Genomic DNA, 18,893 nt, shown 5'->3' with positions numbered 1-18,893 from the left:
TAAACTTGTATTTCAGTTAAGCACAAAGTAAAGGACAAAGATTGATATTTTTCAAGAATAAAAAAAATTCTTTCTTTCTTTCTTTGATTGGTGTTTTACGCTGTACTCAAAAATATTTCACTTATACGACATCGGGCAGCATTATGGTGGGAGGAAACCGGGCAGAGCCCGGAGGAAACCAATGACCATCCGCAGGCTGCTGCAGACCTTCCCACTTTCGACCGGAGAGTAAGCCCGCATGAGCTGAACTTGAACTCAGAGTGACCTTATTGGTGAGAGACTACTGGGGAATAATAAAAAAAACATCAGTCGTGGACATAAAGATCTGCTACAAATGTTTGGATGGAACCTGTTAATACGTCAGACTTTTCATTTCTAAATTGCCTTTTTTACTTGTTCAGTGCCTTTCACTTTTGTGCTGATGTGTTACAAATTGTAATTGAATGGATGTAACAATAACAGTCAAGATACACTCATGGCCTAGAAATTAGAACCACATTTATTGAACCCATGACAAGTTTTTGTCTCCGTAGAGTTTACACCTGTACGGATGATTTTTGGATCCCGTGGAAGAGACTGGGAATCTGGCCACGTGGAGGTGCTTTACAACGGACAGATGGCACGATTGTGTGGCCACTGAACAGCACAACGGCGAGGGTTATCTGTAACAGCTTTGGATATAGGTTAGGGATCAGATTGCATATGTATTTATTTATTTGACATTTGTTTAAGGTCATACTTTAGAATTTTTTTTTACCTTTCTTATGGTTTTATGAGAAGTAAATGAAGTAATCGGCGTACACCACTGATCTTTCACGTATATTATAACTTCTAACTTCAAGGCAAATGGAATAGAGGATCATTCGTTTTGTATTCCTCAGCTCCCATTCTTCCCGGGGCCTTGGTGACAATACTCTCCGTGTCGTTTTGCGCTGTGATCTGTTCTTTTCTTTGAAGATCATTTGTCTTCAGTCAATAAGGGTAATTTGTCAGTGCCTTGCGAAAGACTGGTAGTTTACCCAGAGAACTGTGGTTCCCTCCACACAAAAACCTGTTCCCTCCACACAAAAAACCTGTTCTCCAGGGTAAAAATGCTCGACTGTGGCGTTAGACGGGAATCAAATATGTCACATTGTAACTGTTGTGCTGGTCCTCTAAACAGTGGATATATATTCCCAACCATGAATGAACACGTACAATTTATAAATTATTACACATGAGATATCTGGTTCCGTGGCTCAGTTGGTTAGCGCGCTAGCGCAGCGTAATGACCCAGGAGCCTCTCACCAATGCGGTCGCTGTGAGTTTCCCCCGGGCGCGGGTTTTCCCCCGGGCACTGCCTGGTTTCCTCCCACCATAAGCTGGCCACCATCGTATAAGTGAAATGTTCTTGAGAACGGCGTAAAACACCAATCAAGTAAATAAACAAATAAATAAAACGTTTACGATTACGGCTGAAAGGGACTACATATGATACAACACGCCGTGTTCATTGAAAGAGAGCTGACGTAAACCTTTTATGTTTTGTCCTGAAGATAGCTTTGGGTTTGTGGGTCCAGCTGAAGTCATACCAGGCGGAAGATCGGTGTGGTTAAAGGATATAGCATGTACTGGAGATGAGCTGGATATAGTAGACTGTCCACATACATACGTAGAGGCTGACAGTTGTGACGTCATAGAAGATTCAGTGGTCCATTGTTCCAACTCCCGTCTTCCAGGTTTGTTTGTTTTTTTTTGCACCCCATTGCCACATTAATATGTTGAATTCACAACTTAGCAGCACAAGTAGCCTATAATCATCAGTTCATTTTATTGTGAAATTTCCTGACAAAAAACAACAGATTGTGTCATGTCAAAGCAAGCATGCTGTCATTTTCTTCACAGTTGCCGATTGCCATGGTAACATATTGCAATTTCCCTTCTTCAAAACAACAGATTATGTATATATGTATATATGTGACAGTTAGGATTGTAGGAGTTAAAGAGTTTTCGAAAATTAGGGTGTCTGAAAAAAAACAGTACTACGGTTTATGTGATAGTTACTCTGTTTAAATCTGTTATATATGTATATATATATATATATATATATATATATATATATATATATATATATATATATATATATATATATATATATATATATATATATATATATATTACGGGTCTAATACCAGTGATATTGATCAATTTGTGTCTTGTTTCTGGGCAGTTGAAGAATGCAAATGTGAAAATGGGGGCCATTGTATTGGGAACCAGATGACTGGAGATTATCAGCAATGTAAATGCCCTTATGGTTACACTGGAAATCTGTGTCAACACAGTAAGTATGATGTTGTGGAGAGTAAGTATGATGTTGTGGAGAGTAAGTATGATGTTGTGGAGAGTAAGTATGATGTTGTGGAGAGTAAGTATGATGTTGTGGAGAGTAAGTATGATGTTGTGGAGAGTAAGTATGATGTTGTGGAGAGTAAGTATGATGTTGTGGAGGGTAAGTATATGAAGTTGTGCATGCTGTTTTACTGACTGTAAAATTCTACAACCAGTTAAAATGATAATATATTCCTCAAAAAATCTGAGCTATTTTTGCTTACATGAACACTAAGAATAAAACACTGACTGAGGTATTCAACTGAAAATAGGCCGAATTTCATCGATTACGCGTGCACGAACATTCGCCAACCAGTACAATGTCGCTCTTGTTTTAGGTTTACTCTCTGTGCTGCAGGCTTTTGTCATGTATAGCATCTGATTACCTATAACTCGTGGTGGTTATTTCTTTCTGTAATTTAACAGGCTATCTGACAACAAAGCGGCCGTGGACGACCAGAATTCCAGGTAAGAGGAAAGCAAAAGGGTGTAACGTATACCCAATGTCATTTCCGCTCATAACGCTGGGTTAATCCCATGCACCATTTGTTGGTGAACAGAGTGGACGACACATGAAATAAAATAAAATAAAATAAAATAAAAATGAGACAAGAAATCGTGGCCGTTTCGAAATAACGACATCAAGTTTCAATTTAGCATGTTTTTACAAACTTCACAGAATTGATTATCTTATTAACGTCAAGTAACAAGAGGGATAGAATCTGATAAAACACGAACAATCCGTAAAATATCGTACACCTGCCATGAAGACATTGATATGTACATCTATTTCTATTTTAAGAGTCACTCTCGCTGCATACCAGGGAAACTTGGGCCAATGAGAACGCTTGTTTTAATACCGCGGTCGATTTAAGTACGACGACCTTCAAATCAATGAAGAATTCTTCAGTTCGACCAATCCAAAAACCCAGTCAAGTAGATCAAATTTAATTCAGCTTTCTCCAATACCTTTAGGAAACTCTCTCAGACTCGCTGAAAGTTTATTTTCTGTTTTACAAGGTTTTCATTGTGATCTGGAGGTGTTTACGTGCCACAGCGGCGCATGCGTACCACATCACTGGGTGTGTAACGGCCGATACGATTGCCCGGATGGAAGTGACGAATCGCCTTACCTCTGCACTCCAGACGACATGAACTCTATACCGCCGCTGAATAACTCTGCCACAACAACAGATTGGTGGAAGCCGACTACAACCGAGGAATGGAACTTGTCGACAACTACAACCCCAGTGTCAACTATGCCAGTCACAAGTAGGTTTTTAAATCAACCGGGTACGCCGATATATTCTATTGCATTTAACTAAAGATACACAACACATTTGTAACTGTCACACCGTTTAGACAAACAATGTATGCGCCAAATTTTACACTTAAATAGCTATCTTACCAAGCAATCCAACCTTTTCAGCAACATGTTAAATATCATCCAGTATATATATATATATATATATATATATATATATATATATATATATATATATATATATATATATATATATATGCGCAACCATATTGCGCAATGGTTCCTTAATACGAACAACACGGCTGTGTAGTCGAAATACAAAGTTGAATGGATCATTTGTTTTTTTATTCATTTTTCCGCATCAGACTAATCCTACTTTGTTTTCACTTATGTGGCTGTCAGTTCAAGTCCAGGTCATGCTGGCTTCCTCTGTGGGAAGGTATGTCAGCCACCTGCGGATGGTCGTGGGTTTCCCCCGGGCTGTGCCCGGTTTCCTCTCACCATAATGCTGGCCGCCGTTGCATAAGTGAAATAGTCTTGAGTACGGCGTAAAACACCAATCAAATAAATAAATAAATATTCACATATGGGTACTGAATACAGGTTGAAGCCCCAATCAAATAAATAAAATAAATATTCACATAAAACTCTGAACATCAATCCGTCAATCTCCCAATCTTCTCATACATAGGGGCGTACTTTTTCTTTTCCCCTTCTTTGCAGCCGATTTTCAGTGTCCCAGCTCTCAATTTCTCTGTGGTGACGGGATAACATGCCGGAGCCTTTTCCTAAAATGCAACGGCCAACCTGATTGCTTGGACGGTTCTGACGAAAGAGGATGTGGTAAAGGATTTCTTAATTGATGAAAGAAAACGATTTCTTTTGCACTATTCTGATTGTGAATAGATGAAAATCACCATGGCATGGCACCGAATTTGTAGCCTTGTACTCTGATATACCATGTGGGGCATATCCCACGAAACCAGATTTGGCTTACACTCTAAAACAGGAATCTGATAATTTTAGCACAAAGTTTGTTGTCTGAGTGATGTTAAAACGTTTTCTGTTAATATAACATAATAATTGATCACATTCTTTATAGTAACATGTTGGTCTAAAACGCTCTTTACGTTAAATACAATAATATGTTACATGTATATTGAACAGAACAATCTGTTGCAATTACACAATATTCCATTGCAATAACAGAAGACATTCTATCATCACTTAGACAACGGACTTTCTGTTAAACTTCACAGATTGTTTTTGTTTTTTGAGAGTGAGTCAAAACTTATTTGATTTTAACGCTTATTTTCTTGACCATATGAGTTAAAACTGTGTTATTTTGAAACAAAAATATCAAATGTGAACCCAAGTTCACATTTGTATCGAAGTTTTAACTTAAGCTCTGACGTCAGTAAAAAATTTTTTTGTGGGATAGACCCCCTGTTCTCAAAGGTAGAAGGCACATCTATGCCAGGTAGCTTTCGATATTTATGCACTTGACAAACTCAGAGTGTGTAAAGAGAAAACTTGAATGACTAAATTTGTGACTTTTTCTATGGGATATGCTTCTGTCATTTGACATTCCGGTAATGCTGCGTTGACACGATACGATTTGTCGCATCGAACCTTCGAATTCAGTTTCATAAGCCGAATTCAGAAGATGCGATTGGTCGATTGAAATGGTGCATATTCTATTTTGATACAACTATTCGAAAGCGACAGGATGACTGAATAATCGCATCTCGTGTCCGCAGTCTAACGATATACATGCAGCGTTTAGCGAACAACACATGATTTGTAACGAATAAATTTTAACGAATAAATTTTACTTTGCAGTTGACAATGATGGAGAATACGTTCGAGTGTTTCATCACAGCCAGTGGAGGCCACTCTGTGGCAACGGATCGGACGTCGACAATGACGTGGGACGGGCAGTTTGTATTTACCTGGGATATGAGAAGCTCAGGTGAGTTGGGCGCTGTGTCGACCAGAAAAGAAACCTGGCGCCCGTTTCATGAAAAAGTGCTTTCGCTAGTAGGCTGACTGTCGACTAGCATATTTGTGTAAGCTGTTTCAGAGCGAAAATACATGGCCATCGGCTTTTGCGTTACGTTTTGATTGATTTAGTTTGAAATGTCTGCGTATATTTTTTAACTTAAATGTAAATTTAAATCCTGTCACTAGTGCTTGGTTTTGGTAAAAAAAAATCACTTAATCAACCAATCGAGTTTTTGTCCACACAAATTTATGTAGCCAAAGGGAATTATTGCAGGGATACTAAGTCTGTTTAAACCCAAATCCCCAATCTATCGTTCGCCCCGATATTGCCGGTGTGCCGTTAAGCCATAATCATTCATTCATTCAATCTATCGTATTGTACTTGAGCAAGCAGAAACGTACACCAAAGTTCATTATATATGACGGTTACTGGCTTGTTAACCAAGCATCCTTCAACCAGTCGTGGTAGTTGACTCCAAGCAGTAAAATGCAGACAAAATGCATTATATATGACAGTTATTGGCCTGTTAACCAAGCATCCTTCAACCAGTCGTGGTAGTTGACTCCAAGCAGTAACATGCTGACAAAGTGGATTATGTGTGGCGAATCCTTGCTTTTTAATTACGCATTCTTCACCCAGTAGCTTGGTCCAAACAATGACATGCCGAGAAAATGGATTATGTGCCACTAATACTGGTTTCTTAAACCCACACCCTTCAACCAGTCGTACTGGTCTGGTCATGTCAGTGGCGTATGGAAAAGTGAGTTTTGTGTGACGGACACAATTTTTGTTAAAAAGGAAAAGTGTTCGCCCTTTTTTTCAGTTCGGTTTCCACGGATTATTCCAACATAGTGGACAACGGAACAGCCATCTATCCCCGCGAGCGAGGAAGTCACTTTCTGGGAAATTATCGGTCTACGATAACCAAGTAAGTTTTTTTTGTGGACAGTTCCATTTCGTTGAAGTAGGAAAACGTTTATAGAATTTATTTCAGATAGTTAGTCTGAATGCTAGTAATAGTGTCTAAGAAAGTATTTGTGTAAAAAAATGTTTAAAATTTTAATTTACCTACAAAAGCGCAGTTAGATATTCACACTCTAAGGTGGGATTTATGGACCATGTTTGAAGGAAATTCTGGTCTGTTTGTACGGTTGGGCCTCACTAATGGAGCTGTCAAAAAGTTTAGGCCCCCAAGACCAAAGGCTATTGTACACCACGCCATAAGCTACGTCTAGTGTTACAGCTGCTATGTTACGAGATCATACAACAGACACGTCTACATGTGTATCTGTATGTTTCCTGGTACGGCAATGCGTTAGTTATCTGACTGAAGGAAACATTGCATTCCTTTATACATTATATATTCCTTATATATTTTCCCGTTCAGAATTGCATTCCTCCATAAAGAATTGTATTCCTCAGTACAGATTGCACTCTTCCATACAGAATTGCACCCTCTCTTTAGCATTTCATTAATTCCGTACAGCATTGCATTGCGCCATACAGATTTGCATTCATCCGTACAGCATTGCATTCAGTTTTCCATTAATTCCGTACAGCATCGCATGCGCCACACAGAATGGCAATCTTTCATACAGAATTGCATTCCTCCGTACAACATTGCATTCCTCCATACAGAATTGCGCCCATCTCTTCAGCATTCCATTAATTTCCAACAGCATTGCATTGCCCAATACAGAATGACACGGTGCCATACAGAATTGCATTTCTCGGTACAGCATTGTACCCTGTCTTCAGCATTAATTCCGTACAGCATTGCACTGCCCAATACAGAATGACACGGTGCCATACAGAGTTGTACTTCTTCGTACAACATTGCATTCCTCCTCACAGAATTGCACCCCTCTCTTCAGCATTCCCTTAATTCCGTATAGCATTGTATTGCGCCATACAGAATGGCACTCTGCCATACAGAATTGCATTACTCCGTACAGCATTGCATTCCTCCATGCTGACTTGTACCCTCTCTTCAGCATTCCATCAGTTTCCTACAGTATTGCATTGCTCCATACAGAATGGCACTCTGCCATACAGAATTGCATTTCTCGGTACATCATTGCACCGCGCAATACAGAATGGCACTCTGTCATACAGAATTACATTCGTCCGTACAACATTGCATTCCTTCGTACAGAATGTCATGACCATACAGAATTGCATTCCTGCGTACAGCATGGCATTGATTCGTACAGAATGGCACTCTACCACACAGACATGCATTCCTCCGTACAATATGGCATTCCTTCGTACAGAATTCCATTCCTTCGTACAGCATTGCATTACTCCATACAGAATGACACTGCTCCATAAAGAATTGCATTCCTCCGTACAGCATTGCATTCCTCCACACAACATGTCGTTCCGTCATTCAGTATTGCATTCCGGAATACATACATTGGGAAGCGATTCATATTCGCCGTCAGAAGTTGAAACACGGAATTCTTTCTTCATTAAACTTCATCTTTTCCCAGCAGTTCCCGTTACTGTTACATGTAGCCATTACGATTTCAAGCTTTCTCATTTACGAGAATAATACATAATTTTATGTCACTTTTGATTTTAGGAATGAATGTACACCTTTACGTGTGGAATGCTTCAATGAAGGTAAATTCTTTTTTTTTTTGATAATAGCGATACTACAAGTGAAATAAGAACTAATAATACAATAATAATAATTATTACAATAATAATAATTATTTAATAACAATAATAATTAACAATAATTTAGTTCCACTGGAGTAGAAGTTTTCTTTGCATATATCTTGTCTGTCTTGGCTCATTCGACAAAATTTTAGTATCGTCTCAGATTTGGTTGGCTCAGATCCCGCTATAGAAAGTTTGTCACCTACTTATCAAAAAGGAAGCTGTTTTAACTCTGGGCACTCCGGATTTCTCTTCCAGCAAAACGTAGGCCCGGTGTCTGAATGGAAAATGGAATACAAATAAATACATAAATAAGTAAATGGAGAATCTTTCCAACCTAGAGTAATTCGGGTTGAAGCTGTTAAGTCTGTTCCTAATTTCTGCCTCGGAGATGTTTGTGGGCAAACTACAGGTAACGTTGTATTAAAAGAATATTATAAAAGAACATTGTTCAGTCTGGTTTCAACCTGCGTCGCCATTATGGAAGAAAAGGTACTTGTTGACTTGAGTGACATATAAACGGCGTTGGCAATGGGTAAGTTTCGAGGCGGAACTCTTTTGTAGTTGAAGGTAAAGACAGTCCTCTTGTATTACGTGACTTGCGTCAACAACCAATAATGGCAGTATTATCAAATCAAGTTCGGAGTCAAATCTCTTGCAGACAATTTGCACCAATTGCGCATGCCTAACCGAAAATGAGTGCATCACGCAACAAAGGGACGTCACCATGATATCGTAACGTCGAAACGCGATACTCCCGTATTGTTGGCCTTACAACGTAAACTCTTTGTATCTCCGTCCACACCAAACGTCAAATTCAGCCTGTCATATACTTCTAGTTACCAACTGTGGCCGATCGGAAGTCCCACTGGCGTCCAATTACATCCAGTACGGGAGAGATGCATCCCACGGCCAATGGCCATGGATTGCTCACCTGAAGAGACGTGGCAGTCCTAAGTGTGGCGGCGCCTTGATTGACCAACGCTGGGTGCTTTCCGCATATCACTGTGTTAGGTAAGTATGGACGTCCGTTGTAGTTATAAATTGTATGTTTTAGGGAAGTTCAGGAATGCTCGCTTATTAGGTAAGTATGACAGCCCGTTGGAGTAGTAGCCTACCGCTTATCATTGTGTTAGGTACGTATGGATGCCCGTTGTATCCATAACATGCTTGTGTTACGGAAGTTGAGTGCTTACCACATATCATTCTGTTGACTACATGAAGTGCATGTTTTACGGAAATTGGGTGCTGTTAGCTTATCATTACAAACACGGCATGGTTGATGTCCATATATCGATGTTTATTTGGTAAGTATGTAAACTCCTTGTAGCTATGAGATCTATGTTTTGTAGTCATATTGCACCTTCTTGTAGACATTCGATCGGTAGGACACAAGAGATGTGACGTCCAACCAGGTCATTGGCAGGAAAACGGTACAGTCTTCGACTCGATTCATGTGTATGTTTGTAAAGCCTAGTGCCACTTATCTACCACCAATACGGTGTGGTTATCTGTGGGTCATACGTAGGAAAGCTCGCCAGTAACTTGCCAAACGTCGGTGGTTTATCCCGGTTTTCTCTCCCCAAGAAACTGGTCGCCATCGTATTGAAATATTTTTGTGTGTTGCGTTCAACGTCACAAAAGCTGGATATGAAGGTTTGGTTTTAAGATGGGAGTTTTGTTAGTCATTCTAAGTGGCATATCTTGGTTGGCTGTGCTTACTTTACTCGTACGTGTTCGGCTAAGACTGTACATGTATGCTTGAGGTTTTACCTCGTACTTATACATTTTTCAGTCAGGTCAGTCTGTTTTATTTGATTGTGGATGTTCTCATTTTTGCCGTTTCTCTGTGACCTTATGCACAAGAAGGTGACTCAAGAGCCTTTCATCAATGCGGTAGCTGTAAGTTCAATTGAAACTCATGCTGGCTTCCTCTCACGTGGTACATGGGAAGCTCTGCCATGAATATTGTAAGTAAAGCGTGACACGCTTCTCTCTATTTATGTCCTTCTGGCCAAAGTCATTCGTTCATTTATTCTGTATTGCGTACATGGACACATTTACATTTTTGCAATTGACTTTGCGTATGCAAGACATTAGACACATAGTAAGTGTTTTGGGGATGCTTTTTCTATCAGATTTTACTCGGCGGCTGACTTTTCTGTCGTCCTGGGATCTCACCGCTTCAACGCCAGGGAAGACACCGAGAGGGAATTCACCGTTACCCGAATGGTCCGCCATGAAAATTACAGCCGGATCAATGACCGTTCTGTTAACGACATGGTGCTGCTCCTGCTGAACGAGACGGTGACGTATTCCAAATACATCCAGCCAGTGTGCCTGCCAGGGCGAGAGACTATGAGGAACGATTTGTGTTACATCGTAGGGTGGGGACGAAAGCAAAGCTGTAAGTACTAAGCTGAAATTAGCAAGATATGCAGTGGACGTTCGTAAAGAAGTTGATGTCGTCTTACGCGCAGGCTTCAGTTAAAATGAATGGCCAACATTCACAGAAAAGCTGCATCGTCTGCGCAAGTGTTATCGTACAAAATCGGTGATAAAGTTCCTAAATATATACTAAACGGGTCGCGTTACAACTTTAAAATGATTTTACCTCAGCGAGAAGTACAGACAAGGTAATAGTTTGAGCTGTCTTGGTAATACAGAGAATTTATTTTGATTTATTAATATGACTTGCTTTTGCCTAAAATCTCCGGTACACCTCTGTAAAAGATAGTGTGAAAAAATTGATCAACTAACCGAGTGACAGGCAAATGGAGGGGCTTACATAGCTGCTTGTTCCAGCTAAAATTGTCGCTTTACTTCGATTTCACTTACATGTAGGCAACATTATTTTCTCAAAAAAGAAAGTTGGGAGAAATTTAATTAATCGCTTGCTGTGAAAGTGGCCCCTGGATCCAGGGCTCATCTTCACGAAGCTATCTTAGACCGAAGTCAGACGTAGTCTTAACTTGTGGTTTACCATTGAACCTACATTTGAAATTAAGCACGCATCACGGCTCAGAATTACAAATCTTCATACACTTTATTCAGGTAAAGGGTTTTTATTATTAATGGTTGTTTATTAAAAACCTTAATACCACGACTGCCAGGTGTTAAACCACTAATAAACCACTAAGAAGTAAGCCCACAGCAGGTCACCCTGTCATTGGTAACACAGTTCAAACTGGATTGCAGGTATACTACATTTGTCGATGAAAAACATTACACAATTTAAAAAGTCAAACACACGTGATTTTATATATTAATAATTTTAATAATATTGCAAATTAACACTTGAAACTGGTATGAAATGCTATCGATTCTTAGGAGACCCCCTTGATCACAATCACATTTTCTACAAATGTACACACAAAGATCTCCCATATATTAGTGCTCGGAGGTTTGGGCTGCTTTAACCGAATCCTTATGTTCACTGACGTTTGATACCTTCTCTCAAAGTAACGTCAGACCTTTTTCGCTCTTTTTCATGACTGTTCATAATTATTGATTCTCATGTGGGAGCCGTTCTGTTGTACAGTGGTCTCAGACCCAGTGCGGTCGCTGTGGGTTCAAGTCCAGCTCATGCTGGTTTCCTCTTCGGCCGTGCGTTAGAATGTTTGCCAGAAATCTGCGGATGGTCGTGGGTTTCCCCCAGGTTCTGTCCGGTTTCTTCCCACCATAATGCTGGCCGCCGTCTTATAATTGAAACACCAATGAAATAAATCTGGTATCTAGAAGAGATTTTACACGCTAAAATATTTACATTTATATTTGTACTCAAGCAGAAATGACAGCAGGATCCAGATTTCACATAAATGACATCTTCATGATTAGACAGTACCTGAAAATGACATAAAAAGTGATCCCACACTGATCCATAACTTACTATGCTAGATACAACATAATCTTCTATATTTTCATTGTCAAGCATCTTACCCCGATACACTGCAACAAATCCGAGTGCGGACGTACAGCGGAGCGGAATGTGATAGCTATTACAACAGGGACGACATCCTAGATTCGATGATGTGTGCCAGTACATATACCCGATCAACCAGATACACCCCGTCCTTTTTCCTTAGTGTCATTTATACACTCCCACCAGACACTCGATCAACCAGATACACCCCATCCTGTTTCGTAACTGTCACTTATACACTCCACAAGACACCCGATCCTCCTCATCCTCTTTTGTAAGTGTTACTTATACACTCCACAAGACACCCGATCATCCAGATACTCCTCATCCTCTTTTGTAAGTGTCACTTATACACTCCACCAGACACCCGATCATCCAGATACTCCTCATCCTCTTTTGTAAATGTCACTTATACACTCCACCAGACACCCGATCATCCAGATGCTCCTCATCCTCTTTTGTAAGTGTCACTTATACACTCCACCAGACACCCGATCATCCAGATGCTCCTCATCCTCTTTTGTAAGTGTCACTTATACACTCCACCATACACCCGATCATCCAGATGCTCCTCATCCTCTTTTGTAAGTGTTACTTATACACTCCACCAGACACCCGATCATCCAGATGCTCCTCATCCTCTTTTGTAAGTGTCACTTATACACTCCACCAGACACCCGATCATCCAGATACTCCTCATCCTCTTTTGTAAGTGTCACTTATACACTCCACAAGACACCCGATCATCCAGATGCTCCTCATCCTCTTTTGTAAGTGTCACTTATACACTCCACCATACACCCGATCATCCAGATGCTCCTCATCCTCTTTTGTAAGTGTTAGTTATACACTCCACCAGACACCCGATCATCCAGATACTCCTCATCCTCTTTTGTAAGTGTCACTTATACACTCCACAAGACACCCGATCATCCAGATACTCCTCATCCTCTTTTGTAAGTGTCACTTATACACTCCACAAGACACCCGATCATCCAGATACTCCTCATCCTCTTTTGTAAATGTCACTTATACACTCCACCAGACACCCGATCATCCAGATGCTCCTCATCCTCTTTTGTAAGTGTCACTTATACACTCCACCAGACACCCGATCATCCAGATGCTCCTCATCCTCTTTTGTAAGTGTCACTTATACACTCCACCATACACCCGATCATCCAGATGCTCCTCATCCTCTTTTGTAAGTGTTACTTATACACTCCACCAGACACCCGATCATCCAGATGCTCCTCATCCTCTTTTGTAAGTGTCACTTATACACTCCACCAGACACCCGATCATCCAGATACTCCTCATCCTCTTTTGTAAGTGTCACTTATACACTCCACAAGACACCCGATCATCCAGATGCTCCTCATCCTCTGTTGTAAGTGTTACTTATACATTCCACAAGACACTCGATCATCCAGATACTCCTCATCCTCTTTTGTAAATGTCACTTATACACTCCACCAGACACTCGATCATCCAGATGCTCCTCATCCTCTTTTGTAAGTGTCACTTATACACTCCACAAGACACCCGATCATCCAGATACTCCTCATCCTCTTTTGTAAGTGTCACTTATACACTCCACAAGACACCCGATCATCCAGATACTCCTCATCCTCTTTTGTAAGTGTCACTTATACACTCCACCAGACACCCGATCATCCAGATACTCCTCATCCTCTTTTGTAAGTGTTACTTATACATTCCACAAGACACCCGATTATCCAGATACTCCTCATCCTCTTTTGTAAGTGTTACTTATACATTCCACCAGACACTCGATCATCCAGATGCTCCTCATCCTCTTTTGTAAATGTCACTTATACACTCCCACCAGACACTCGATCAACCAGATACACCCCATCCTGTTTCGTAACTGTCACTTATACACTCCACAAGACACCCGATCCTCCTCATCCTCTTTTGTAAGTGTTATTTATACACTCCACAAGATACCCGATCATCCAGATACTCCTCATCCTCTTTTGTAAGTGTCACTTATACACTCCACCAGACACCCGATCATCCAGATGCTCCTCATCCTCTTTTGTAAGTGTTAGTTATACATTCCACAAGACACTCGATCATCCAGATACTCCTCATCCTCTTTTGTAAATGTCACTTATACACTCCACCAGACACCCGATCATCCAGATACTCCTCATCCTCTTTTGTAAATGTCACTTATACACTCCCACCAGACACTCGATCAACCAGATACACCCCATCCTGTTTCGTAACTGTCACTTATACACTCCACAAGACACCCGATCCTCCTCATCCTCTTTTGTAAGTGTTACTTATACACTCCACAAGACACCCGATCATCCAGATCCTCCTCATCCTCTTTTGTAAGTGTCACTTATACACTCCACCAGACACCCGATCATCCAGATGCTCCTCATCCTCTTTTGTAAGTGTTACTGATACACTCCACAAGACACTCGATCATCCAGATGCTCCTCATCCTCTTTTGTAAGTGTCACTTATACACTCCACCAGACACCCGATCATCCAGATACTCCTCATCCTCTTTTTTAAATGTCACTTATACACTCCACAAGACACCCGATCATCCAGATCCTCCTCATCCTCTTTTGTAAGTGTCACTTATACACTCCACCAGACACCCGATCATCCAGATACTCCTCATCCTCTTTTGTAAATGTCACTTATACACTCCACAAGACACTCGATCATCCAGATGCTCCTCATCCTCTTTTGTAAGTGTCACTTGTACACTCCACAAGACACCCGATCATCCAGATACTCCTCATCCTCTTTTGTAAATGTCACTTATACACTCCACCATACACCCGATCATCCAGATGCTCCTCATCCTCTTTTGTAAGTGTCACTTATACACTCCACCAGACACCCGATCATCCAGATACTCCTCATCCTCTTTTGTAAATGTCACTTATACACTCCACCAGACACCCGATCATCCAGATGCTCTTCATCCTCTTTTGTAAATGTCACTTATACACTCCACCAGACACCCGATCATCCAGATGCTCCTCATCCTCTTTTGTAAGTGTCACTTATACACTCCACCAGACACCCGATCATCCAGATACTCCTCATCCTCTTTTGTAAATGTCACTTATACACTCCACCAGACACCCGATCATCCAGATGCTCCTCATCCTCTTTTGTAAATGTCACTTATACACTCCACCAGACACCCGATCATCCAGATGCTCCTCATCCTCTTTTGTAAATGTCACTTATACACTCCACCAGACACCCGATCATCCAGATGCTCCTCATCCTCTTTTGTGTCACTTATACACTCCACCAGACACCCGATCATCTAGATGCTCCTCATCCCCTTTTGTAAGTGTCACTTATACACTCCACCAGACACCAGATCATCCAGATGCTCCTCATCCTCTTTTGTAAATGTCACTTATACACTCCACCAGACACTCGATCATCCAGATGCTCCTCATCCTCTTTTGTAAGTGTTAGTTATACACTCCACCAGACACCCGATCATCCAGATGCTCCTCATCCTCTTTTGTAAGTGTTACTTATACACTCCACCAGACACCCGATCATCCAGATACTCCTCATCCTCTTTTGTAAGTGTCACTTATACACTCCACCAGACACCCGATCATCTAGATGCTCCTCATCCCCTTTTGTAAGTGTCACTTATACACTCCACTAGACACTCGATCATCCAGATGCTCCTCATCCTCTTTTGTAAGTGTTAGTTATACACTCCACCAGACACCCGATCATCCAGATGCTCCTCATCCTCTTTTGTAAGTGTCACTTATACACTCCACCAGACACCCGATCATCCAGATACTCCTCATCCTCTTTTGTAAGTGTCACTTATACACTCCACAAGACACCCGATCATCCAGATACTCCTCATCCTCTTTTGTAAGTGTTACTTATACACTCCACAAGACACTCGATCATCTAGATGCTCCTCATCCTCTTTTGTAAGTGTTACTTATACACTCCACAAGACACTCGATCATCTAGATGCTCCTCATCCTCTTTTGTAAGTGTCACTTATACACTCCACCAGACACCCGATCATCCAGATGCTCCTCATCCTCTTTTGTAAGTGTCACTTATACACTCCACAAGACACCCATTCATCCAGATGCTCCTCATCCTCTTTTGTAAGTGTCACTTATACACTCCACCAGACACCCGATCATCCAGATGCTCCTCATCCTCTTTTGTAAGTGTTACTTATACACTCCACCAGACACCCGATCATCCAGATACTCCTCATCCTCTTTTGTAAGTGTCACTTATACACTCCACCAGACACCCGATCATCTAGATGCTCCTCATCCCCTTTTGTAAGTGTCACTTATACACTCCACTAGACACTCGATCATCCAGATGCTCCTCATCCTCTTTTGTAAGTGTTAGTTATACACTCCACCAGACACCCGATCATCCAGATGCTCCTCATCCTCTTTTGTAAGTGTCACTTATACACTCCACCAGACACCCGATCATCCAGATACTCCTCATCCTCTTTTGTAAGTGTCACTTATACGCTCCACAAGACACCCGATCATCCAGATACTCCTCATCCTCTTTTTTAAGTGTTACTTATACACTCCACAAGACACTCGATCATCTAGATGCTCCTCATCCTCTTTTGTAAGTGTTACTTATACACTCCACAAGACACTCGATCATCTAGATGCTCCTTATTCTCTTTTGTAAGTGTCACTTATACACTCCACCAGACACCCGATCATCCAGATGCTCCTCATCCTCTTTTGTAAGTGTCACTTATACACTCCACAAGACACCCGATCATCCAGATGCTCCTCATCCTCTTTCGTAAGTGTCAGTTATACACTCCACCAGACACCCGATCATCCAGATGCTCCTCATCCTCTTTTGTAAATGTCACTTATACACTCCACCAGACACTCGATCATCCAGATGCTCCTCATCCTCTTTTGTAAGTGTTAGTTATACACTCCACCAGACACCCGATCATCCAGATGCTCCTCATCCTCTTTTGTAAGTGTTACTTATACACTCCACCAGACACCCGATCATCCAGATACTCCTCATCCTCTTTTGTAAGTGTCACTTATACACTCCACCAGACACCCGATCATCTAGATGCTCCTCATCCCCTTTTGTAAGTGTCACTTATACACTCCACTAGACACTCGATCATCCAGATGCTCCTCATCCTCTTTTGTAAGTGTTAGTTATACACTCCACCAGACACCCGATCATCCAGATGCTCCTCATCCTCTTTTGTAAGTGTCACTTATACACTCCACCAGACACCCGATCATCCAGATACTCCTCATCCTCTTTTGTAAGTGTCACTTATACACTCCACAAGACACCCGATCATCCAGATACTCCTCATCCTCTTTTGTAAGTGTTACTTATACACTCCACAAGACACTCGATCATCTAGATGCTCCTCATCCTCTTTTGTAAGTGTTACTTATACACTCCACAAGACACTCGATCATCTAGATGCTCCTCATCCTCTTTTGTAAGTGTCACTTATACACTCCACCAGACACCCGATCATCCAGATGCTCCTCATCCTCTTTTGTAAGTGTCACTTATACACTCCACCAGACACCCGATCATCCAGATACTCCTCATCCTCTTTTGTAAGTGTCACTTATACACTCCACAAGACACTCGATCATCCAGATGCTCCTCATCCTCTTTTGTAAGTGTTACTTATACACTCCACCATACAGTCGATCATCCAGATGCTCCTCATCCTCTTTTGTAAATGTTACTTATACACTCCACCATACACCCGATCATCCAGATGCTCCTAATCCTCTTTGTAAGTGTCACTTATACACTCCACAAGACACCCGATCATCCAGATGCTCCTCATCCTCTTTCGTAAGTGTCACTTATACACTCCACTAGACACTCGATCATCCAGATACTCTCTGTCCTCTTTCGCAAGCGTCCTTTTTAGTATCTACTAGACACGCACTCACACACTTCATAAAGTACTAATTTTATGGTATTAAAGGCTACATATATACATACATACATACATACATGCATGTAAATGTAGGTAGTTAACTCAGAGAAGCGACGACAGTGTGATAGATGGCAAATTGTCAAACGTATATCGGGCCTCTTGAAATTTACCTCAGTATCTGATTTGTTCATGTAAATTTTTAAATAGTAGCAAATAGATTAAGAAGAATAGTCGAGGTAAGGAAAATACAGTGATGTCATCTGCAATTTATTAGACACTAGAATTGCCCAAAGGCAGTGCTGTGTAGTATTATGAAGAATGACTTTTAATCGATGCAAGGAGACCAGGCCTCGGTGATGCATAGTCAACCAGCAGTATCCTGGTTTATGCAAGAATGTGTTTTTGCCTATGTAAGGGTAAGTTTGGTTGTTGAAAAACCACTTATATTTTCGCTCATGTCACAAGAAAAAAAAATGACAAACAATAATTGCTGCTATGTGTCAATACGAGTGCCAGATGATGTGTTAACTACGTCAGGGAGCACATAATGGAACACATTGTATACAGTATTAACCGGCTTTCCAAAGTCGGCTATGTGGTCGCTTTGCAGCATTCTGATTGGTTAAATCATTGTTAATTGTTACATTGTCACGGTAATTGTTAAATCTGTTCAAAATTTAAACAGAAT

General features: G+C 41.0%; 2 protein-coding genes across 2 annotated transcripts in view; both read left to right on the top strand.

The window, feature by feature from the left end:
- Positions 1 to 485: 485 nt before the first annotated feature.
- Positions 486 to 6,568, top strand: LOC135463360 (low-density lipoprotein receptor-like). The gene is made up of 8 exons (XM_064740619.1): positions 486 to 683; positions 1,540 to 1,718; positions 2,210 to 2,320; positions 2,794 to 2,835; positions 3,388 to 3,639; positions 4,355 to 4,474; positions 5,474 to 5,603; positions 6,460 to 6,568. The coding sequence occupies exons 1-8, from the start codon at positions 511 to 513 to the stop codon at positions 6,566 to 6,568; spliced, it is 1,116 nt and encodes a 371-aa protein (XP_064596689.1). The 5' UTR covers positions 486 to 510.
- Positions 6,569 to 8,831: 2,263 nt separating this feature from the next.
- The window catches only part of LOC135463359 (uncharacterized), a 30,263-nt gene continuing 20,201 nt past the window's right edge, over positions 8,832 to 18,893 (top strand). Inside the window, exons 1-4 of the mRNA XM_064740618.1 lie at positions 8,832 to 8,835; positions 9,140 to 9,314; positions 10,439 to 10,707; positions 12,232 to 12,443. Of these exons, the coding sequence (XP_064596688.1) occupies positions 8,832 to 8,835; positions 9,140 to 9,314; positions 10,439 to 10,707; positions 12,232 to 12,443 (660 nt within the window). The remainder of the gene's footprint in view (positions 8,836 to 9,139; positions 9,315 to 10,438; positions 10,708 to 12,231; positions 12,444 to 18,893) is intronic.

Source organism: Liolophura sinensis, chromosome 3 (genome assembly GCF_032854445.1).
Source record: "Liolophura sinensis isolate JHLJ2023 chromosome 3, CUHK_Ljap_v2, whole genome shotgun sequence".
NCBI classification, from domain to species: domain Eukaryota; kingdom Metazoa; phylum Mollusca; class Polyplacophora; order Chitonida; family Chitonidae; genus Liolophura; species Liolophura sinensis.
This window is presented reverse-complemented; position numbering and strand designations above follow the sequence as displayed.

What these genes read in the sequence shown, in the direction of transcription:
- LOC135463360 (XM_064740619.1), top strand. Translation starts at nt 511, where the DNA reads ATGACAAGTTTTTGTCTCCGTAGAGTTTACACCTGTACGGATGATTTT. An exon ending in TGGAAATCTGTGTCAACACA is followed by an intron (nt 2,321 to 2,793) that starts GTAAGTATGATG and finishes GTAATTTAACAG; the next exon opens with GCTATCTGACAACAAAGCGG. An exon ending in GTCAACTATGCCAGTCACAA is followed by an intron (nt 3,640 to 4,354) that starts GTAGGTTTTTAA and finishes CCTTCTTTGCAG; the next exon opens with CCGATTTTCAGTGTCCCAGC.